General features: G+C 34.6%; 1 protein-coding gene across 1 annotated transcript in view; it reads left to right on the forward strand.

The window, feature by feature from the left end:
- The window catches only part of GBE1 (1,4-alpha-glucan branching enzyme 1), a 278,156-nt gene that overhangs the window by 169,123 nt on the left and 84,103 nt on the right, over nt 1-24,930 (forward strand). The window contains exons 8-9 of the mRNA XM_059164440.1: nt 18,329-18,444; nt 21,805-21,932. Coding sequence (XP_059020423.1) covers nt 18,329-18,444; nt 21,805-21,932 — 244 coding nt within the window. The remainder of the gene's footprint in view (nt 1-18,328; nt 18,445-21,804; nt 21,933-24,930) is intronic.

Here is a 24,930-nt window from a genome sequence, read left to right on the forward strand (position 1 = left end):
GTCCCTCATGCAACTGGTTGTGAATGAATTTGAATCACATTTTTATGCCAGTGACAAGTCGGAGTGCCAAATTGGAGCTATTTGAGACTCTGTTGTGAGAAATTTTTATGTTTACAATTTCTGACATCTGTATTAAACTACTGTCATATTATAATTATTTCTAAAGTATGTTTGACCATTAACAACCAGCAGTATCAACAATGAAATACATGGTGACGGTAATTAGTAAGTTAGAAGAAAGCATAAGTGAGCAAGAGGGCTCTAGAAAGGCAAGTTGTGATGACTAGTGAAGTGGCACATTGTGGTAAACTCCATGAACTCCCTGTAATAGACCTAAAATGTTATTAATTTCGCCAGTAATGAATAACATGCAAAAGGACAAGAGAAAGCAAAAAATAAAAATGAAACAAAAAACCTAGGAAGCAAAATAACAAAATAATTTGAGAGACAGGCAAACCTGTGGGTTGTAATCATTAATATATTTTGCTGTGTCTGAGAATAAAGTCCGACATTATGGCTTTTTGTCTTTGAGCATTGTTTTGGAAGGAGATAGTCGGATAGATGTGGACTAGTGTCCCAGTTTTCCACCTGTCTGCCCAGGTGATTTTGGTAAAACCACTTAACATCTCTTCTTTTAGTTTCCTCATCTATAATTAGGGTATAACAATTGCTACTATAAATACAATGAGAAAATTAAATATAATTATTTTTAGAATATTTTATTTATTTTTTTGATAGATAGTGAGAGAGGGAACACAAGCAGGGGGAGTGAGAGGGAGAAGCAGGCCTCCCACAGAGCAGGAAGCTGATGCAGGGCTTGATTCCAGGATCCCGGGATCATGACCTGAGCTTAACGACTGAGCCATCCAGGCGCCCAAAAATTAAATATAATTAAATGGGTAAAGCATTTGCTCCATTGTAGATCTTTAGGAAACTTAGGGTAGTTTTCTGTGCTTTCTTTGTTTCCCCAGTAAATAAGCTGCCGGCAGCCAACAGGGAAAGGAAATCATCCTCAGGAGTTAACAAAGTATATCATGACTGCCAGTTATCTCATATTGCTTATTGTTTGGGGATCATTGACTATTGCAGTGGAAACTGTTCACAGTGACAGTTCTATATATCAATGAAAAAGCAAATATCAGAAACCTATTCAATGACTTTCAGTGCATGATGTTGAAAAAAAAGTATTGAAAATGTAGTTTGGGACAGCTCTTCTAAACGGGAAAAAGATGTTATAGCCTAAATAAAGAGCTTTCCTAAATGCCTGATTTAATCAGAGAGTAACATTCAGAATTTATATTTCTTAATAAAATTTCTCTCAAGAATAATATTCAGGGGAGGAAGCACGGTAGATACAGTTTGCCTGCACTTATTTTACTTCCATATTATGCAAAAGTAATATTATGTGGCATAGCTCATCACCAGTGATTACAGAGGAGAAAACCATAGGGCACAGGTTGTAGATTCCCTCTTGGTGCAAATAAATGGTTTGGTATGGGAACATTCACCACTGATCCAGAAAACCATTGGTAGTTATAATGACATGCTGATATTCAACAAGGATCCAATTGAGCGATTTTTAGCAACAAGAATTAATTTTGGTAAAAGTAGCAGATTTAGTTCTAAGGAACTTGAGGGGCCAATACAAAACTAATAAATGAACAGCATTAGGGATGCCTGGCAGTTTCAGTTGGTTAAGCAATGGACTCTTGATTTTGGCTCAGGTCATGATCTCACAGTCATGGCCATCAGACCCCACCTTGGGCCCCACACTCAGCACAGGGTCTGCTTGTCCCTCTCCCTCTGCTTCTCCCACTGCTCTCTCTCTCTCTCATTCTCGCTCTCATTCTCTCTCATTCTCTCTCAAATAAATAGATAAAAAAAATCTTTTAAAAAATTGAACAGCATTATAACATACCTTGCTTAAGACACAGTTTCTTCTATGGGATCCCCATTTATCTGTCCTCTCTGTGCTGTCCTAAAATAAACTAAAAAATGATAACAGATACAAAAGTAATAGTAAGAAAGGATTCAAATTCTATCAAAAAAGTTAATGAATTAAAACAAAGCTGCAATTTTGAGTAATTTAATTACAGAATTAAAACATAGTATGAATTGCATGATTTTCCTGAGGCCTAGACACTTTTTTTTCCTTCTTTCCTATGGATGGTTCTTCAAAGCTAAGTAAGTAAGCGGGAGGGACCACATGGTGCAATGTACACAATGGGCTGTGAGTTCTGATGCCTCTGTCTGGGCTTCCTCACCTCTCTCATTTATTCCTTCATTTCATATGTATTTACGCTATGGCCCCTAAGTGCTAGGTGCTCTGCTAGCCTCAAGGATATAGCAGTTTTAACAGGACACCTCTACTTCAGGAGCACCAATTTATTACGTTAAAAATGAATGATAAATTAATTTTTAAAACCACACAGTGTTGCATAATTGCTATGTAGAAAAGGAACAACAACAACAACGGCAACAAAAAACTCAATAAACCAGAAAAAAAGATCATATATATCACATAAGTAGTAAGCAGAACATAAAGGAGAATGAGGATGCTGTGGTTGGTAGAGTGGCCTGGTATCCAAAGAAGGCCTCTCCAGTGTCCTATTTACTTATTTATTTATTTTTAAAAGATTTTATTTATTTATTTGACAGAGATTGCAAGTAGGCAGAGAGGCAGGCAGAGAGAAAAGAGGAAGCACGCTCCCTGCTGAGCAGAGAGCCCGATGCGGTGCTCAATCCCAGGGTCCTGGCATCATGACTGAAGGCAGAGGCTTTAACCCACTGAGCCACCCAGGCACCCCTCCATTGTCCTATTCAGTGAAACCTACTTGACATTTGAGCTAGGGTCTCGCACAGGGGCAGAGAATTCCAGGCAAAGGTGTGAAGTCCCTATGATGTAGATGAGCTTGATTGTGCTTGAGGACAGAAAGAAGGCTGCTGGAGCCGGGGCTTCATGAGGGGACAAAAGTCATGGTATTAGACCATTGCCAGATCGTACTGAACTTTGTAACCAGCTCTACAGACTGGATTTTATTCCGGATGAGATGGGACTTAAATTCATTAGGGCAGTGTCTCTCTGGAGGGGCAGGATCTTGGCCCAACTGTGTGTCATTATTCTCTACCTGGCATCACACTGCAGAGGTGCAAAGGGCCTGGGCATTAATAACAGTAATTCGAATACCATAACTGTAAGTATGTATATCATATAGTATAATATTTTATATATATTTCCAAGTGGGTGGTTTTAGTAGTTCATCATGTGCCATTATAGGAAAAGGAATCTTAAAACATACCATGAAACTTTAAAATAATTTTGGGACTTTTTTTTTTAAGATTATTTATTTATTTATTTGACAGACACAGAATACAAGTAAGCAGAGAGGCAGGCAGAGAAAGAGGAGGAAGCAGGCTCCCGGATGAGCAGAGAGCCCGATGTGGGGCTTGATCCCAGGATCTGGGATCATGACCTAAGCCGAAGGCAGGGACTTTAACCCACTGAGACACCCAGGTGCCCCAATTTTGGGACTTTTTAAAAAAAGCTCATTTGTCCTACCCACTTAAGCCCCCATGGCTAAAAATATATGTTTATAAAAAATAAAAAATTAAAAAAAAAAAAACTCATTTGTAAGCACAGGCTAAATCCTCAGACCTTTCACCAGATACCCTGATAGTCTGAGGAGCAAAGTTTTTATTTCCCAGGGACTGCATCCATTTCAAGTATGAAGTTTATTCTACTCGGTTGTTTCATCTTTTACAAACATGTCACTTTGCCTTTTACTCTAGAATATATTTGTGTTTATTTTACTCTTAAGTAGCTTCTTAAATTGCTGTTAAGAGAGAGATATCCATAGTTGTCCAGCTGCTTTGGTTCTGCAGTGAAAGAGACCTGAGTTTAAATTATTACTTCATCACCAGTCAGCTGTGTGGATATGGGTAAGTTACATACTGACACTGGTAAAATGTGACTTTTAATTGCAGAAGGAAGCAGATTATGGTCTGTGGGCCTAATCTGTCCAAATCTGTTGCCTGTTTTTGTATGTAAAGTTTTGGTGAAATGCAGGCACACCCATTCCTTTACATATTGCCTATGACCCCTCTCATCCAGCAGAGCTGAGTTATAACAGACTGAGACCATACATAGCCGACAAGACCTAAAATGTTTATATCTGGCCCTTAAAAAAAATTACTAACCCCAGTTATACTGCATACCTCAGAATACTGTGGGAATTCCATGTGGGAACACTTCAGAAAAAGCATTTAGTGTAAGGCCTAGCATTTAGTAAGTATTCAATATATATTTGTAGAGACACCTGGGTGGTTCGGTCATTAAGCTTCCGCCTTCAGCTCAGGTCATGATCCCGGGGTCCCAGGATCAAGCCCCACATCGGGCTCCCTGCTCAGTGGAGAGCCTGCTTCTTTGCCTCACTTTCCCTTGCTGTTTGGCTTGCTTATACTCTCTCTTTCTCTGTGTCAAATTAATTAATTAAATCTAAAAAGATTTAAAAATATATATATAATTATGAGAATTTTTAAAAATTCATTTTGTTTACTTACAAATTAATCAGGTCAAATTGACCCTTAAGAAGATGGATCTTTATATACACCTTTGGGGGTACCAAGCATCCAAGTTTGAGAAGTCTGTTTTTAAGCTGTAGTATTTTGGCAACACTTGCCCATTTCTGCATTAATAGCAGTCCTGGATGTTGGAAGTGTAATTTTGCCCACTAATCTGTCCTTGGTATGGATATTATAAATTATATATAGGTAAAAGTCCTTGGCTATATTACAACAATATGGGTAGATTGTTAAATTAATCATTGCAGAATCCTTTGAAAATCTAGGCAGCAATGTGCAAATGCAAAATTTATAACGGGACCAAACAAAAAGAAACTGATGATTCCTTAAGGATACTGATGTTTTTGTGGTTTCTTCCTTTTGTTCTCGTCACCAGAGATTTATATAACATTTGGGGAAATTTTCAATATTTAATCATAAGTATTCTTATTCCAGTGTAGGCTCTACATACAGGCCAATCCGAACTTACTCTAGCTGGAGGCTGGACATACTTTTGTTTTGTTTTGTTTTGTTTTAATGGGATATAAAATGCCCATGTGTATTAAAATTTCTAATAAATGTATGCATTGATAAGGAAGTATGATTAGTGAAGAATTTAATAACTTTACTCTTCACAGCGGTAAACATCTTGTAAAAGTTCCCTAAACAAGGATTGTAAACTGTGGGGGACAAAGAAAGAGGATAATCCTTTATTTGGGGGTTCCAACTAAATAATTCCTTTTTTTAAAAAAAAGATTTTATTTATTTATTTGACACAGAGAGAGAGAGAGATCACAAGTAGGCAGAGAGAGAGAGAGATGGGGAAGCAGGCTCCCTGCTGAGTGGAGAGCTGGATGCAGGGCTAGATCCCTGGACCCTGAGATCATGACCTGAGCCAAAGGCAGAGGCTTAACCCACTGAGCCACCCAGGTGCCCCCCAACTAAATAATTTTTAGTTAGTTTTCATTGTGAAAACATCTTGTTAAAAGCCTGCAGCATACTAATTACAGAACGTCTTTTGTAGTTGTCCAAAGTATCATAATCATTGTTTAAGTTGCATTTATTCCTGTGAAGTAGAGTTTATTGTTTTTTCTTTCCATTTCCTATTTTCCATTGACTCTGAAAATGGGATTTCTTAAGTAAATGTATTAGTTTAATTTGGTTTTTGTTGTTGTTGTTGTTTTAGTGCTTTAGAGTTAATGTTGGATTTTTAAAAATAAATGTTAATTATTTGAGGTTTTTTAGTTTTCCTTGTACATTATTAATTCAGTTGAGGTCAATTTGTTTAAGATTAATTTTTTGAAAAATATACCCCATGGTTCCTACCACATAGACCTTTATGGTTAAGTTGGGAAGACGAGGTTTATTATTTGCATGAACCAGTTTATCTCCTATTATCTTTTATGCAGCACTGATGTAAGGAATTGTCAGATTCTGTGAAGCGTTTGCCAGGATTTGAATAATGAGTAGCATTTGGATAGGAGAGAAATAGCAAATGATTCTTATATCTGATTCTTTAGGGGGTGTAGGCTGGGTAGTTTTAGTTTTGTTTTTGAATGTAATTTTTTATTTTTACAGGTCATCCAGAATTGTGTTATTGTCTAAAGCACAGTATTTGATGTGATTAACCTTTAGGTCTGGAATGTGTTAGTGTATAGTGAAATGATTCAAATAATTTGGCCTATATCCTAAAACTCAGAAATTTTTTAGTCTTAAATTAACATTTTACTTTAACAAAAAGTTTATGAAATTAGGAGAACAAATAATGGAGTATTCTGTTTTAAAAATAATCACATTAAGATTCAGAGAGATTATGTGTTTATACTCATTTTTGCCAAATTGGCTTGAATACAGTTTTCTTGACTCCTAATTTACTGCTGTTTCTTTGTGAATACAAATGTTTCATTAATTTTCATTAAGTGGAGTAAGGCATAATTTTCTCATAAAATGCATCAAACCAGGGTACCTAATATCTGTAAATTTTCAAATTCATGTATAAATATGTATATTTATATATACTTAATGGATTTCAAGCAATAGCTCATTTAGTGTGAGGGGCTTTCACTTTCATTTCTTCAATAAGGATTTAAAAGGAAAAGAGGCCAACAAGAGAGAATGATTAAAGAAGGAAAAGGAAAGGAAAGAGAAGAAGCAATCATATGGAAAGCTAGTTCAGGGATGAAGGAGCCACAAAGAGGAAAGGAGGGAAAGAATGGTTACTCAAGATTGACAGAAAGATCAGAGTCTGTGTTGAAAGAGACAAGAATTGATACAGGAGTCAAGAACAGAGTGAGAGGGGCGCCTAGGTGGCACAGAGGGTTAGGCCTCTGCCTTCGGCTCAGGTCATGATCTCAGGGTCCTGGGATTGAGCCCGAATCGGGCTCTCTGCTCAGCGGGGAGCCTGCTTCCCCTCTCTCTCTCTCTCTCTCTGCCTGCCTCTCTGCCTACTTGTGATTTCGCTCTCTGTCAAATAAATAAATAAAATCTTAAAAAAAAAAAAAAAAAGAACAGAGTGAGAGATTCAAATCAAAACCACATTGAGATACCACCTTACACCAGTTAGAATGGCCAAAATTACAAGACTGTAAGCAACGTGTGTTGGAGAGGATGTAGAGAAGAGGGAACCCTCTTACACTGTTGGTGGGAATGCAAGTTGGTGCAGCCACATTGGAAAACAGTGTGGAGATTCCTTAAGAAATTAAAAATAGAGCTTCCCTATGAGCCTGCAATTGCACTACTGGGTATTTACCCCAAAGATACAGATGTAGTGAAAAGAAGGACCATCTGTACCCCAATGTTCATAGTAGCAATGGCCACAATAGCCAAACTGTGGAAAGAGCCAAGATGCTCTTCTGTGGACGAATGGATAAAGAAGATATGGTCTATATATACAATGGAGTATTATGCCTCCATCAGAAAGGATGAATACCCAACTTTTGTATCAACATGGACGGGGCTGGAAGAGATTATGCTGAGTGAAATAAGTCAAGCAGAGAGAGTCAAGTATCAAATGGTTTCACTTACTTGTGGAGCATAACAAATAACATGGAGGACATGGGGAGATGGAGAGAATTGAGTTGGGGGAAATTGGAGGGGTAGACAAACCATGAGAGTCTGTGGACTCTGAGGACTAAGTGAGGGTTTTGGAGAGGAGTGGGGTGGAGGGTTGGGTGAGCCTAATGGTGGATATTAAGGAGGGCACGTATTGCATGGAGCACTGGGTGTGGTGCATAAACAGTGAATGCTGGAACACTGAAAAGAAATCAAACAAAATAAAATAAAATGGGGGAAAGAAAAGAAAAAAAAGAACAACAGAGTGAGATTTGATAGGTAAAGAGGCTATGACATGTAGTGGGGATTTCCCTGGGATGTATATTGCTAGAAAGAATGCTATTCCAAAGGTATTCTCTTTAGAGGAAAAAATTCTAGAAAAAAAAATGACTAAAACAGGGAAGAATAATTGATCTTTATGTGGGGAGGACAGTCACAAAGTGATCACATAAAAATATTCATCTTACTTTTCTTACCCTCGCCTGTTTATTTGATAGTTAATTTGATACTTTTCTACGAAATCTGATTGTGTTGACCATATATTAGAATCAGTTTTTAAAGGCGGCCCTATGTTAAATACTACACTAGAGAAATGACAGTAAGTAATAAAAACATTCCTGCTATGTCTGTCAGTATGGATTGGGAGCTTTTCTGAAGTAAATTACTTCTTATAAATTTGAATGTATGATATATTGTCTCATTTATCCTATAGAATCTTTAATATTATTAGTCACTATTATAATTAAATGTATTAGGGCGCCTGGGTGGCTCAGTGGGTTAAAGCCTCCTCTGCCTTGAGCTCATGTTATAATTCCAGGGGCCTGGGATTGAGCCCCACATCGTGCTCTCTGCTCGGCATGGAGCCTGCTTCCCTCCTTCTCTCTCTGCCTACTTATGATCTCTGTCTGTCTAATTAATTAATTAATTAATTAATGAAATCTTAAGAAAAAAATTAAATGTATTTATCATATTGTTTATAAAGTGTCTGTCTCTCCCATTAGACCCCGAAGTCCATGAAAATGGGTATTGTGTATTTCGTATTCATTACTGTATCCCCACCACTTAGCACTGTGCCTGGCACAAAGTAGGTACTCAAGAAATAAATGATGAATATATAAATAAATAAATACTACACTACTCCAGAAAAAAAAATCCTGAGTCAAAAAAAATTAGGCTTGTTTTATTTTGGTATTACCCAAACATGCTTATCTTTGTGAAGATTTATTTTCAATATAAAAATACCAGAACACATTGTACTAGAACACAGTACTAGAGCACATTGTCTTATTCCAATGTATTTAACCTATTATTTAAACAAATACACATTTAAAATCTGTTTATTATCTAATAGTTCTCCTTAGTCAATTTCATACTGTATATCAAACTGCTAATAACATGATTATCCCATTTTCTCATTTAATCCCCTTCAAGAGGATGCTGAAATTTTCTTCCATCTTATTGTAAAGAAAACTGAGTCCTGGAGAGGCTAAATCTCGCTCAAGTTCATGCAATTAATTTGATTACATATAAGAGCAATGGATATGTGGGACTTACATAGTCTTTAAAAAAAATTGGTGTACCAAGGAAATTGCCAAAAACAAGAATTAATATATTCATGCCACATGTGGCAGTATAAAATTATACTTAAGAATTATGGTTTTCAGAAGATGGGATTGAGAGGAAGTCAAACCATAAGAGACTCTTAACCTCAGGAAACAAACTTTGGGTTTCTGGAGGATGGCATGGGAAGGGATAGGGTGGCTGGGTTATGGACACTCGTCATGGACATTGGTATGTGCTATGGTGAGTGCTGTGAATTGTGTAAGCCTGATGATTCACAGACCTGTATGCCTGGGGCAAATAATACATTATATATTAATAAAAGTAATTAAATATATATAAATAAAATAAATTTTTAAATTTTTAAAAAGAATTATGTTTTGGGGTGTGCCTGAGTGGCTCAGTCTGTTAAGCTTCTGCCTGCCTGCTTGGGTCATGACCCCGAGGTCCTGGAATGGAGCCCTGCTTTGGGCTTCCTGCTCAGTGGGGAGCCTGCTTCTCCCTCTGCCCCTGCCTGCCCCCGTTTGGTGGTGGTGGGGGAGCTCGTTTGTGCTCTCTCTCTCTCAAATAAATAAAATCTTCGAAAAAATAAGCTTTTAAAAGCTGATTTTGGTTTGGTATTTGTCAATGATAAATATCTATATATATTCAAATCACTGTGACTTGTTTTGATCTGGAGCGGTAATTAGGTTCATTCTATAAGAGCGGATTTTTAACCTTGTTTGAAAGACATGGATATGTGCGCTATCTAGATGCCCATGTCTATATATATATATTTAAGTATAATTAGTTAATTAACAGCGATTTATTATGGAGAAAAACAATGTTTTGTTCAGATAAGGGGTCTAATAATTTCACAGAATACCTCACCTATACTTTCACCAGAGAGGGTGACCTAGTTTGGCTTTCTACTTTCTGTACCTTGGCCTACTCAACTTTTTGGGTCGTCTACTTTCAGAAAGATCTAAGTTCCCTCCAAACGTTAGTAAGATATTTTATAAGCATTAATGCTTTGAAAATTCACTTTTGATAACAGTTTTTGTGAGGAAACAGAGAAATAAGAACCAATTTAAAAACAAATGATGTATTAATTTCTTAAATACCCAGGGTAACCATTATCAGAGTGGGTTATTATTTGATTTATATTTGTCTCTTTTATATCAGGCTGAATGCTTTCATTTTTGTTCTCACTGATGGTTCCTCTGGTCTCTTACTATTCCCTTAACATGCAAACACACACACGCACACGCACACAAACACGCCTTTCAAGTGTGCCTTTTCCTGTCTTATTTGAGCAGACAACCAAGCTTGTTAAGAAATCAGTCAAATTAGAGAAAAAAGAGACTTGAAAATTTCTCAAGTATTTTTTTTAAGCAAAAGTATAATTGGAAGGATTTAGCATATAAAGGTACAATATGCTATCTTTTTGTACTTATTTCCCAGAGAATCCCTGATTGGATTTACAGATACTACAAATAGAGGTAATTTTTATACAATATTTAATAAGCTAAATACAGTTTAGGCCTTCGGGAAAGAAAATGTTTTATTGTAATAATGAATGTAGATAACCAGGGCTCAGTGGATATAATGTGATTAGACAGCATATTAATTTATCTAAAATAAAGTTTTGTGGGTTAAAATCCAGAAAATAATGTGATATTGCAAAGAAAACTTCAAAATCATATTTCAGAATAACCATCTATGTTCTGAAATTTATATTATTACATATTTTTAGTAGTCAGATTAACAGTCTGTCTCACTAACATTTTGTGCTACTTGCTACCTAATTTTATTTGAAATTAATATATACAATAGCCTCAGTATAATTCTCAGTGTCTGAAAACCCAGATATATTTTATGATCGGTGATACTACTGTCTAGTATTAGGTATGATCACTGGATTATATTGATCAATTTCTTAATCATTTCCTATTGACTGACAAAGTATAATTTCTGTTGATAAAGTACAAGCAAAAATGCAGCATTTTTTTCTTTAGTGGTTAATTTAGTTACATTTAAATTGATAGAGGACTTTTTAATAATTTTTAAAAAATGGAATAGGTAGATATTACCTGCTTTTCAATGGCAGTAATTTCAACAGAGTATTTTCCTTCTCATGTTACTTTTATCATAGTTTAGGATTCTGTCCTTTTATTTGACATGCCATACCTTCTTCATGAAAGAAAAAGTCTTAAAGCGTTTTCTTGCTCAAGGTCGACCTACTGCCTGAGTTGAAATACCTGGATCAAAACATGTAGTTTCCTTTCACGGTGTTCAGATGTGCTCTTTGATAGCCATTCAGCTTCAAGATTGTGGAATAATTAAGAAGGATTTATAATTTTCTTTAGATTTTTACATTTAGTGACTCTTTAATAATGTTTCCTATTAATTATACAATACTAGTAGTTTTAATAACATCCAATGGACAAAGTTGCTTACTTTGAAAATCCCAGAAGTTATTCAGGACCACAATTAAAAACAACATTTTGGCAAATACGTTTAAATTACAAAATGTAACTTCGTCCAATAAATGTTGTTAATTCTGATTATACTTGTTCACCAAAAAAATTTGACTATATTTTATTTCATTATAAAGTTTGTTGGCAGAATGTGAGACAATCTACAGGTTTTTTTTTTTTTAATTTTAGGGATATTTTCTAGAGATCTTAATATTGGAATTATCTGTGTAACAAAATTTCCTTAATAAATCTTCATTACTTGATTACAGGTTGAATATTTCAGACAGCTAAACCAATTAGAATCCTGATTATTTTGATTGCCAGAAATTCTTAAATATATATATTCTTCAGCCATATATTCAGTTTTTATATCAGATACCTGTTTATGATTCACAGGAAAGTCAGCTGCATTTTATTATCTTTTTCTGGATTGTAGCAATTCTGTTTTGCTTACTAAAAAAATATGAGTAATGTAATCCGTTGACTTGGCAATATAGATCATGTAGTATTAGCTTCTAACAACTTAATGTGTTAATTAGTTTAAGATATAAAGCTAATAATAAAATAGGTTACTTCTCATACACATTCATCCTGGGCCCCAAAGTATATTATTTTGGCATCACCTTCTAAAATTTAGCATCTATATCTCTTCCAGTTGTTTGGAAACTAAGCTGCCCTTTGGTTTCTAAGAATAGGCTTTAAAACCCTTGTGTCAATGGAGAAATCTTGAAATCAAAGCCCTACCTTGTCTGCTGGAACTCACCAGAGTAAAATTGTGCTTCTAAATTCTGCTATATATTTTTATGGGACTCTAATCAACTGGATGTATCAACTGTGTGATAGGCTGTCTGATGACATTTTAAGGTAGAAAAAGTAAATTGCCTTTTTTATTGTACCCTTTGACAGACATTTTCACACTTTGATCAAGGCAAACCAGACAGTTGAGATGATTCTGTTTATTTATTACTAAAGGGTGTGCTGAGTAATATTTCTATTTCAATCATAATTTGGAATACATTATAACCCTTCTTTTTTTCAGCCCTGCCCCAAAAAAGAAGGAAAAATGGAATTTACAGGTACAGGACTAAAAAATTATGATAGTAGAAATAGTAATAGACATCTTTCAGAAATCTGTTTCCAGGGCACCTGGGTAGCTCAGTCAGTTAAGTGTCTGCCTTCTGCTTCTGTACGGGGTTCTGGGATTGAGCCCCACATTGGGCTCCCTGCTCAGCTGGGAGCCTGCCCTCTCCCTCCCCCTCTCCCTCTGTCTGCCACTCCCCCTGCTTGAGCTTTCTCTCTCTCTCTCTCTCTCAAATATCTTAAAAAAAAAAAAAAATCTGTGTTTCCACTGGTACCTATTCCTTAAGCTTGTTCTGTTGGTCTCTTTAAAAACAAATCTTAGGGATGCCTGGGTGGCTCCATCAGTTGCATGTCTGCCTTCAGCTCAGGTCCTGATCCCAGGGTCCTGGAATCGAATCCCTATTAGGCTCCTTGCTTAGCGGGGAGCCTGCTTCTCCCTATGCCTGCTACTCCCCCTGCTTGTGAGATCCCTCTCTCTCTAACAAATAAATAAATAAAATCTTTAAAAAAAATCTTAGATTCAGTGAACAAGTTCATTCATGTACTGGCTTAATGATTTCATTGTCCCTGTGATGCTGAAAGGTAGCATGTAGAGCAGAATGCCTCAACCTGGACTCCTTACATATTTGTGGTTTTTTAAAATTATTTATTTATTTTAGAGAGAGAGAGCAAGCAAGAAGTGGCAGGCAGAGAGGGAGAGAGAGAATCTCAAGCAGATTCCCTGCTGAGTGCAAGCTGACAGGCTCAGTTCCATGACCCTGAGGCCATGACCCAAACAAAACTATGAGCTGGAGGCTTAACTGACTGAGCAACTCAGGTGCCCCCACATTTAGATTTTTAATGTGTAGATTCTTCCACTTGGTTTTGAAATCTGAGTACATGAGAGAAAATTACTTTAGAAGTAGTTTTCTCTACGAACCTATAATAAGTATTTTATAATTATAGAATAAATGTTAGGCTATGCTTCCTGCAGAAAAGAGTTAATATAGCACAATTAAGACTGCTATTCTTAGAAATGCCTGCCTGCAAGATTGGCTTCAGGCTAGCCATTGGGGACTTGGATTTGGAGAGGGTTCTCATCATTCCCAGAACTGAAAACAGTGGTTCACTGGACTTAAACACTTCATACAAGCAATATGTCTGTTTTTGTTCTAGATAGTTTGGTCTCCTATGAAATATTGTATATCTCCTTTCTGAACACCCACTTTCCTTCTGGGAATCTAGGTTTTGATATGTCAAGGCAGAGGATACCCAGTCACCAACCTCCTGTAAAATCACTAGGAACTGAGTTTCTAATGAGTTTCTCTGGTAGACATTTCACAAGTGTTGTGACAGTTTGTTGTTGGAAGGATTAAGTGTGACTTCATCAGGAGAGGACTCTTAGAAGCTTGTGTCTAGACTCCTCTGAACTTTGCTCCATCTGTGTGCTTTTCTTTTTGTTTATTTTGCTTTTTATCCTTTTGCTATAATAAGTCATAATCATGATCACAACTATATGCTGAATCCCATCTGTCCTCCAAGTCACTGAATGTGAATCACTGAATCACTGTGAACTTGAATCACTGACAGGGGAGGTTCTGGAGGAACCCTGGCATAGCTTTCCTCTTGTAATATAAGTTCAGTGATCTGTGATAATTACATTTTTAATTATATAAATACAGTTGAATACACTATACATTTAAATACACTGTCTGTGTTCCGTTGGATGTTTTCCTAGTGTTAAAAGAAAGGAAAGGGAGGGGTGCCTAGGTGACTCAGTGGGTTAAAGCCTCTGCCTTCAGCTCAGGTCATGATCTCAGGGTTCTCAGATCGAGCCCCACATCAGGCTCTCTGCTCGGCCGAGAGCCTGCTTCCTCCTCTCTCTCTCTACCTGCCTCTCTGCCTACTTGTGATTCCTCTCTCTGTCAAATAAATAAAATCTTTAAAAAAAAAAAAAAGAAGAAGAAGAAGAAAGGGAGGGGAATGCTACATCTTCATTTCAATGGTAATATAAATACTCTTATGACCTACTATTTTTCATCTTTGAGTTCTGGATCCTGTCCATGAAAGGTCTGGTTATTTCACAGACTCAGATCTCAGTCTTCCTTGTTCTCTGTCTTGTCAGATCTCTAAAGTTTTTTTTTTTTTTAATTTTTTATTTTTTATAAACATATATTTTTATCCCCAGGGGTACAGGTCTGTGAATTACCAGGTTTACACACTTCACAGCACTCACCAAAGCACATACCCTCCCCAATGTCCATAATCCCACCCCGTTCTCCCAAACCCCCTCCCCCCAGCAACCCTCAGTTTGTTTTGTGAGATTAAGAGTCACTTATGGTTTGTCTCCCTCCCAATCCCATCTTGTTTCATTGATTCTTCTCCTACCCACTTAAGCCCCCATGTTGCATCACCACTTCCTCATATCAGGGAGATCATATGATAGTTGTCTTTCTCTGCTTGACTTATTTCGCTAAGCATGATACCCTCTAGTTCCATCCATGTTGTCGCAAATGGCAAGATTTCATTTCTTTTGATGGCTGCATAGTATTCCATTGTGTATATATACCACATCTTCTTGATCCATTCATCTGTTGATGGACATCTAGGTTCTTTCCATAGTTTGTCTAAAGTTTTGATTTTGTACAATCTGTGTTCTAGAGTCAGTTTAATCAGGAAACTGAATTTACCAAGAGTGAATTAGTCTGTCTAGATTTGTCATGTAAGATGATAAGAGACGCAAAATTGGGATCACAGAGATTTTGAAAACATATTTACGAGACTGTCTTTCCTCTATTTCCTGCATGAATTTTTTCTTAACCAACAAAAACTAATTATTTATAAAACATTACTCTTATAAGACTAATTGTTGTTATTATTTAACTCCTCTTAATAGTCTAGTTTTAGAAAATGTATATAACCAAAGATTTAATATTTTTTAACTTTTGCTTTTCATTTGCTACTACCAACTTAAAATTTTAGGTCTGATTTTTTTTCTATAATGTATTTCCTGAGATTTTGTTATAAAAAATAAAACTTTCTAGATTTTATTTCTTTACTGTTTTTGTTCTAGATAGTTTGGTCTCCTATGAAATTTTGTATATCTCCTTTCTGTCTTTACAGATAACACATCTAGTTTATGCTTCATCCATGATTTATAAAACATTATAAAATAAATTATTTTGAAAGCGCTACAAATTTGATTGATTCCTCTCAGTTTAATCTTGTGGTGATTTCTGCACCCCAGGATTGTTGATGTTGTTCAGACATTGTTTCAGGTTAAGAGCATTTTAAGCTCTAATATGTAGAATTTAGTATTTTTTAACCCATTAGATTTTTTTTTTTAATTTAGATGCGCCATTATCATTGTTTCTTTTCAGATTATCACAGGGAATTCCTTTTCTGTTTATCCATACTAAGAATCTGTCTAGTCATATGGTCATAGCTAACTGTCTTTTTTTTAAAATACATTATACTTCTTTTGCTCAAGAAGAGAATAGATTAAAGGTTGCAGTAATATGAATGAACAGGCCATTAATAATGCTGCCCATAGTCAACTAAATGATATTGTGCAATGCTTTCTTTTGTTATTAAATTCACAGCATCCCCTTTTTTTGTTTTTATTGGATTGCAGTATCACTGGCTCTTTTAAAAAAATCTTTGTAGATATCAGGACACAGTTTTATAGTGCAACCTGTGTCTAGTCTTCCTAGGAAACATGCAGTCCATAATATTTGTATTAGAAATTGATAGCAACTCTCTACAAGCCCAAGCTGGTGGTATAAACAAATATAGGGCTGGTATTGGAAAATGGAGAGTGGCAGGGACTGGGAAGAGTTTAGGAGGTCCATGTACTATCTGCAGGCATTCAAAGTGAGAATTTGAAGTCCTCTGCAAGTTAAACAAAGCAGTAGTACATGCCACATTAGGCCCAGGGACAGTTTGTAATCTCTTACATATTCATATCTTCATACATCTTCCCAACATATATAGTACTTAAATAGGTTTTGTTCCTATCTGGGGTATTTTTGACTAAAAATATCTTTCCAGTCCCTTTCAGAAATAAAATATGTATTACCAGTTGAATAGCCAAATTACAAAAGTATGTCCTTCTCAAAAACATTGTTTACAAAGGATTATTAATATGGAATTTTCTTCATATCTTCTTTCTGGAGTACTCCTATAGCAACTTTGTTAGAAAAAAGTGTGGACGTGCTTCCTTTCTATTTTGCTGTGAACCAAAATGGCTCTAAATAAAACTTCAAAAAATGTATCAATACTAGAAAGTACTACACAAAATAGAGTAATTTTGATTAGATTTGGTTGTAGAATGCCTCTTTGTTTTAATTAATTTCTTTTTGTTAAGCAGAGTTGGTTTCTGTTTGTTAGTTTGTTTTTCTTAACCCCTAAATGAATATGCATTCATGGAAACATTAGCAAATTCTGCCTTCCTCATGGCTTGGACCTAGCAATGTAAGAGTTCCTTACTACCTTTCAGATGTTCTGGATTGCTTGTATTTCTATTTGTTTCATGTCCTTTTTTTTTTTTTTTTTTTTTTTTAAATTTCAGTAAGTTTGCAAAACGCAAAATAACTTATTTAAAGCAGTTAATTACTAACAACTCATCTTTCCCCAAAGTTTGGATTTACTCTTCTGAAGTTGATTGTGATGACTTAATATCCACTTATGTCAGATTGCTCTTTAATATATGGAAGGTTTTTTAAAAAAAAAACATAAATTTTAACTGGGTTAAAGATTTATGTTCACTATAACTGCTTTGCCATTAAACTAAATGAGGTATTAAAGTCTTAAAACCGGAGTTATAATAAGAGAGAGAACTCAACCAAAACTGTATGACTAAAGAAAATACTAATTGATGATGCCTTCTTTTCAATTGTCCGAAATAGTCTTGTTTCATGTGGCGTCTTTAATTGAGTTATAACAGTTCTTTGTTTTCCCTCTGTTTTTTATGGATGTATGACTCTAACTTGTAAAACTTGTTACTGTATTACTCATGTGTGTTTTAGTAATTAGGATTCTTTTTCTTTACCCTCACCAAAGCACAATAATCTGGTAAATGTAATATCCGTTGTGTGATTGACTTTAAGTCCTTTTGTTTTTAATTTTTTATTCTAAGTGTATGTTTGAAATTGTAGAATGAGGAAATATTTTAAGCAAACATTGGAGACAGTTTTTCTAATCATAATGAAATTATATTTTCCAGGAGGAGAAGCTTTGTAACTATGGTTATGTTACATGAAAAATCTTGATGAAAATTTAGAGATCATTAACAGATTTTTTTTATTGCTGTTGCTATAAACAATACTATGTCATAATCACTGTGTGATTGCTAAGGATACAGCATTGACCTGGAGGGTCCCTGTATTCTGGACCCAACTTACACACTTTTTCTCCATTTTTCTTAGATATTAAGTGATTTTGCAACCAAAAAACTTAGTAATCTCTTAGAACGAATTTCATCAAACAAATGTGATAATAGTTTTCTGCTTTTTGTATATTTCTTTGAACATCATAATTCCTAAGATATTTATAATTAATACTCTAAGCAAACAACATATAACAATCAAAGAAACCACTATAAATAATGCATTTAAATATATTTTTTTCTAATGTTTTAGCTGGGAAGTTTTAAGATTCCTTCTGTCAAACATAAGATGGTGGTTAGAAGAATATGGCTTTGATGGATTTCGTTTTGATGGTGTTACATCCATGCTCTATCATCACCATGGAATGGGTAGGTAGCCTCATATATTACAGATGGAACTAATGATTTCATTTTTTTTTACTGGAATTTTAAAACCAGATTTAGGGTTCAGTTAAAAGAATTGCAATGACTATTATTGTTGGCTTGACTTTTATTGGTTTCATTGTGTATGTCCTTTCTCTAGTGATTTCTGATCCCTTTTTGGTAAGAGGTTGGAAAATATATCTTATAAGTAAATGAACAATAATGCTTTTCTTTAAAATGTATCTACTTAATAATATGCTATCCTTAATATGTAGCTTTCCTTTCAAAATGTTTTATTTTTTTCATTCTGTTCTATTCAAATATAACATGCAATGTTAAATTAGTTGCAAATATACAAACTAAAGATTCCACAATTCTGCACATTACTCAGTCTCATCAGAATAAGTGTACACTTAATCCCCTTCACCTGTTTCACCCCTCCCCAAACCCACCCACCCCCGACCCCCGCAACCATCAGTTTTTTCTGTATATTTAAGAGCCCGATTTTTTGTCTCTTTTTCCTTTGTTCATTTTATTTATTTCTTAACTTCCACATATGAATGAAGTCATATGGTATTTGTCTTTCTCCGACTAGCTTATTTCACTTAGCATTATACTCTTTAGATCCATCCATGTTGTTGCACAGGCAAGATTTCATTCTTTTTATGGCTGAATAATATTCCATTATATATATGTGTAACACACACATGCATATATATAATCACAACTTTTTATTCATTCATCTCTGGGTGGACACTTAGGTTGCTTCCATATCGTGGTTATTATAATAAATAATGCTGCAATAAACATAAAGGGTATATATATTTTTTTGAATTAGTGTTTTTATATTCTTTGGGTAAATATGGGCTATTTCATGGTTTTGTGCAGATTTAGGGTTATAGGTTCTAGTTCTGTGAAAACTGCTGTTGATATTTTGATAGGAATTTCATTGAATCTGTAGATTGCTTTGGGTAGTGTAGGCATTTTCACAATACTCATTCTCCCACTCCATCAGTATGGGAAAGCTTTCCATTTGCTTGTATCATCTTTAATTTTTTCCATCAGTGTTTTATAGTTTTAAGAGTACAGGTATTTCACCTCCGTGGTCAAGTTCATTCCTAGGTATTTTATTCTTGTTGGTGCATCAGTAAATGGATTTTTTTAAAATTTCTCCTTTATTACTTCATATTAGTATATAGAAGCTCATTAGATTCCTGTATATTAATTTTGTATCTTGTGAGTTTACTAAATCCATGTATAGGTTCTATAGTTTTTGGAAGATTCATTAGGATTTTCTATATATAGTAAACATCATGTCATCTGCAAATAGTGAAAATGATGAAAAACTGAGAGCTTTTCCTCTAAGATCAGGAAGTGGACAAGGATGTCTGCTCTCACCACTTTTATTCAACACAATACTGGAAGTCCTAGCCAAAGAAATAAAATGTTTTTAAGCCAACCATTTATCACAGCTCCCATACAATATGAACATGACAGCAATTGCAATGAGAAATAAATAACCAAAAAAAAGAGAGAGAGAGAACCTTTGTGAATGTGTTAGTCCCTTTGCGTATTAAACACTGATGAAAATTATGTATATTTTAAATACCGATGTTCACAATTAAAAGTATAAATTAATTTGTAATTTAAAATACTGATCAAAGATCTTCAGTTTAAAAATTGTTCAAAGAAGTGGGATCATGGAATCCTAATTTCTTAGTAGATCATATGGTGAATAATTACTATTTTTTTAATGGCCAAATATTTACCAGCAACAACCAATTCGAAAAGGAGACTTTAAACTGTAAATCTTGAAAAGTGGCTACCAAGGAAAGAAGCTATATTCAGAGCATCCTGCTATCTGCTCTTAGTCATGGTGCTACCCCCATGAATTTATGTATTTTCCAAGGAAAGACGTTGTATCTATAAAACATGACAGGTGTCGCTGATATCCTCCAGTTTGGAGAGAAGCTAATTTAGGGAATGAAGAAGGAAAGCATGGCAAAGGTCAAGAAAGAGCCTCTCCTAGATTACAGCACCTGCATACTCGTGTAGAACTTCTCTCTGCTGAGGGCTTGATATTTTCCAAGGAATTGTGGACTTAGGGAAATTAATTGGAAAAAAAAATGAGATAAAGCAATTAACATCAAGACACAAAGTGTTCAATTTATGAAATTGAATGACAAAGGGAAGTTCAGCAGGTGACAGAAAGAAAAAGAAATTTACCTATGTGAATGAAAACAGTGGCTGAACTCATACTTTTTGACTGCCAAACAGCAATGTTTAAAAAATTCTTGGGAAAACGAAATTTGTCTCAAGAATTTAATTGAATTGTCATTCAGGTATTAAACTGAAAGAGGTTAAGGAATAAAACTTCCTTTATTATATTTGAAAATATCATTTAGTGATGGGAAACTGAAAAAAAAATTGAATCAAAATGAAAAACTTGATATAGAGAAGCAGAGGGAAAAGGCATATGTTGGACATTAACTTGGTTTAATTAAAAATGATTAAACAATTCAAGGAATTGAAAGTAAGTAGTACAACCTCCATAAGTGCTATGTACTATAAGCAACCAAGGTTAGGATGTGGGAGAAGAGAAGGTAGAAGAAAGATGGAGGATGTTAAAATCTTTTTGTCATCATGGGAAATCTGTATTGCATAAATTGAAGCACATACGTTAAGTAATATAAACACTATGTCTCAATGTTATGATGGTTTTCATATTTGCTTTTCTTTACCTCAAAAGGATCTAATAGGAACTAGCTAACATTAACATCTCTCTCTCTCTCTTTTTTAAAGACTTTATGTATTTATTTGACAGAGATCACAAGTAGGCAGAGAGGCAGGCAGAGAGGCGGAAGCAGGCTCCCTGCTGAGCAGAGAGCCCTACCCAAGGCTCTATTCCAGTATCCTGGGATCATGACCTGAACCAAAGGCAGAGGTTTAACCCACTGAGCCACGCAGGCACTCCTAATATGAACATCTCTTGACATGAGAAAAAAATGTATCTGAAAATTGAAATCTAGAATTTGGTGTCATTTCTCTCTCTCTCTCTTTTTTTTTTTTTTTTTTTTGATTTAAAGTTATGTTAAAATTAGTTTTTTCAATTAAAGTGCTTTCTTTGTTTGCTTTTGAAAAATGAAAATTAAATTTCAGGATTATCTGAATTCCAAATATTTACCATGGAGTACCTTACTAAAATAGAACATATATTTGCTAATGATAATATTACATGGCATTGAAGCCCATTACACTTTGCTATGGAAACAAAACTGATCTCAATAAACTAATTGGTGGGGGCATTTGTGCTAAGAAGCCTTGCACATTAACATAATGTATCTATATTGATTTTCTGTTCTCTAGGTCAAGGTTTTTCAGGTGATTACCATGAATATTTTGGACTTCAAGTAGATGAAGATGCCTTGATTTATCTCATGTTGGCAAATCATTTGATTCACACATTGTATCCAGATTCTATAACAGTAGCTGAGGTAAAGCCATAATGATCTCTACCCTCTGGCCCCCTTTAATATAGAACATTTTGTCAGCATACAATATTTGAATGATTAATCTCATGTTGTCAGTAATTGCATAACTGAAATGATACCCTGACTATAGTGCAGCTATCTGGTGTGGGTGGCACATTATTTGGAATACAGTGTTTTCTTATTAGGAGATAGTGTGCACTAATTACTTGTCGTCCTTCCATTGTTACAAAAGAAAATGCCAGTGGTTAGAAAGTAAAATATCCTAATCAGTGGACAGGTCCTTCCGCCCTGAGACCTTCAACAGAGAAAAGAAATGAATATTAATGCATGTCTGTTTATTTATTTATTTATTTTTTTCCCTTTTCTGGTTTAATCATTAGAGATGGCATGGATCACTGCCTGCAAGCTTCTCTGAAGTCTCTCTTGTTCTGATGCGATTACCTTCCTTGTTTACGTTATTGCTCTTGGATTGCCAAATGTTCACTAGTTATTCATGATTACTGAAGGTTCATGATTAACTGTCCCAAAGCTGCGCTGTAATGATATAATTCGGTATATGCATAATTGACAATTCCCCTCTTGGTGATAAATGTGATAAATTAAGAAGTTTGTTAAATGCTTATGCTAATTTAGATTTAGTTCTAAAATCCCACTGGTTTTCTGAGTCCTCTTACTAGAAATTATTATTAAAATTGAATTTACTATGTTAGAACTGTTCTGTACAAAGCGTAGTACTTGGCATATGAAAATAGCAAGAATATCGTTAAAAGAGTCAGAGTTCAGGTGTATTTGCACACCGTTGGCATTTAGTTCATGGGAATGAGATGCAGTAGTGACAGTCCCCTTTCTGTGGTATTTATTATTTGTATAGACTTTTTGTATCCATCTTTTCTCAAAACTGAATCTTCAACTAGATGGAATGATTGCCTTGTTTATCTTTGAATAGAAAACAGTTCCTTTCTTTAGACATTTTGTCTTCTAAATAGTCTAGGAACAGAGCAATGGACCCTAAATTTCTGGAATAAATTCTTATGCAGATTTTTAAAAAAACAATTATAATAACATTTTGATAAACCTGTATTATTTTATACTATCTACCTGACTACATTTGGTCCTATTTTACAAATCTTGCTAATACCTGTGCTAATCAGTTTATGTACTGAGTATCTTTTAATGTCAGAGTGTATTTTAAACTTTTATTTTGTCTTTCATATGAGTTTATCTGTCAAACATCAAAAAATGTTGTCAGTTATATTTATGACAATTCAAAGCAGAGGCAGTATAAATGAAAAGTTACTACAAACAATTAATGACAGTATAAATCAGAAGTAGGTACTGGAAAAAAAGAAGCAATTATTTAATACATGAAACTTAAAATTGTTCCATTGATCTCATCTAGGGAGCCCTTGTCTGATTATCAGTGTTTCTACCAATGAAACTTGGAGACTTTAGGCTACTTTATATTACTTGGTTTTAGATTTTTTTTTAACAAGATGTGTCTTCAATTTATTCTACTTAAATTGAAAACTACTTCAATTTCAGTACATCACTTTTCTGTCTAGTGGGAGTCTCTTCAAAATGTGAAATTGATCCTCATGAACTTTTTTTTTTTTTACGAAAGGAATGTGGTATAACAAATAAGTAATATAATTTATATAAAGTCCTATTGTAGAAATTTAAATTTATTTACAATGACAGTTACTAAAATTGAAGACTTTTTTTTCCCTAGAATGTGTCTACCATTTCCCATGGTTCTCTTTGCTATATTAATTAAAAGTATTTTTCTGTTGAGGTTTTCTCCTCCTTTTGGAATAGTCATAAGATATCCTTAGATATTAAAAAATAAAACTGCTTCAACTTTATTTGGAATACGTGGTCATTTTTATGTGCTATGTTGGTAGGTATTGACTTTTTTATACTTGAAGTATATTTATTTTAGCAGCCTTTATGTTTACCTATGACTATCCTTCTTCAGATTTTAAGAGGATAATCATTAACTCCTTTCTTTCAAAAAAAGAGCTACAAATATCTTATATGCCTTAATGGAGTAGCTTATTCAGATTTAGGAGTCAAGGCCAATCAGTGTCCAAATATTTTTCTTAGCATATTCTATTTCCTAACAAAGTATTTCCTAAAACTACCTTTAGAACAAATATAGAATGCACCTTAGTGTTTCTTGAGAAAAATTACCTTGATCATTAATACCAGCCTATCACCAGCCCAGGAAAACTCAGTCTCATGGAAACTCTTCTGGGGAAGGCATTTTGTCTACAAGTCCAGTGCCTAATACAAGTGCCTAGAATTTAATGCATAATCAGCTGATGTTTATAAGGAACAGAACTAAATACCCACCCTGATAGTGAAAATATGACCTATTACAAGATATAACTTGTTTTCATTTTTTTTCTGTTACACATTCATACTTTTCACTTTTTTGTCTGAGTTTGTTATAAACTATGAAGTATGATGTAGAAATAGGATATTGACAAATATCTCATTTTCTTACAGATACATTCCACTATGCAATATAGTTAACTGTATCTCTCTTTCATTAGAAAACAATTAAAAATTGTTTTAGAATTCTGAAGAGATCATATGTTTCTTTTTTACCAGTCTTTCTGTGTGAAGAGTTTCGGGATGGTGGTATAAATGAAGAAGCATTTGAGTTAAGTTTCAGAGAGCTCAGAGTATGTGATAGAACATAGAAGAGTTTGTAACAAGCACAGGGAAGAGTAAATATTTCAAAGTGAATGATGTATTTAGTACTTGAAATATAATAGTAGAAATCGTGGTGGAAAGCTATAGGTCTTTCCGTTGGGCTTTCTGTGTGGTTTAGTTAACAATTATAAGAACTGCTTCACATTATCATTTACTGATAAGTGTGTATATGTTTATTTAGGTTTCAGTTTATAAATCCTGAAGGCCAAATATTATGTCTTATTTACCTTTGAATTCCTGACATCACCTTTATTCATTCACTCATAAAATTGTATTGAGCTCC

The sequence above is a fragment of the Mustela lutreola genome, chromosome 2 (assembly GCF_030435805.1).
Source record: "Mustela lutreola isolate mMusLut2 chromosome 2, mMusLut2.pri, whole genome shotgun sequence".
Taxonomy (NCBI): domain Eukaryota; kingdom Metazoa; phylum Chordata; class Mammalia; order Carnivora; family Mustelidae; genus Mustela; species Mustela lutreola.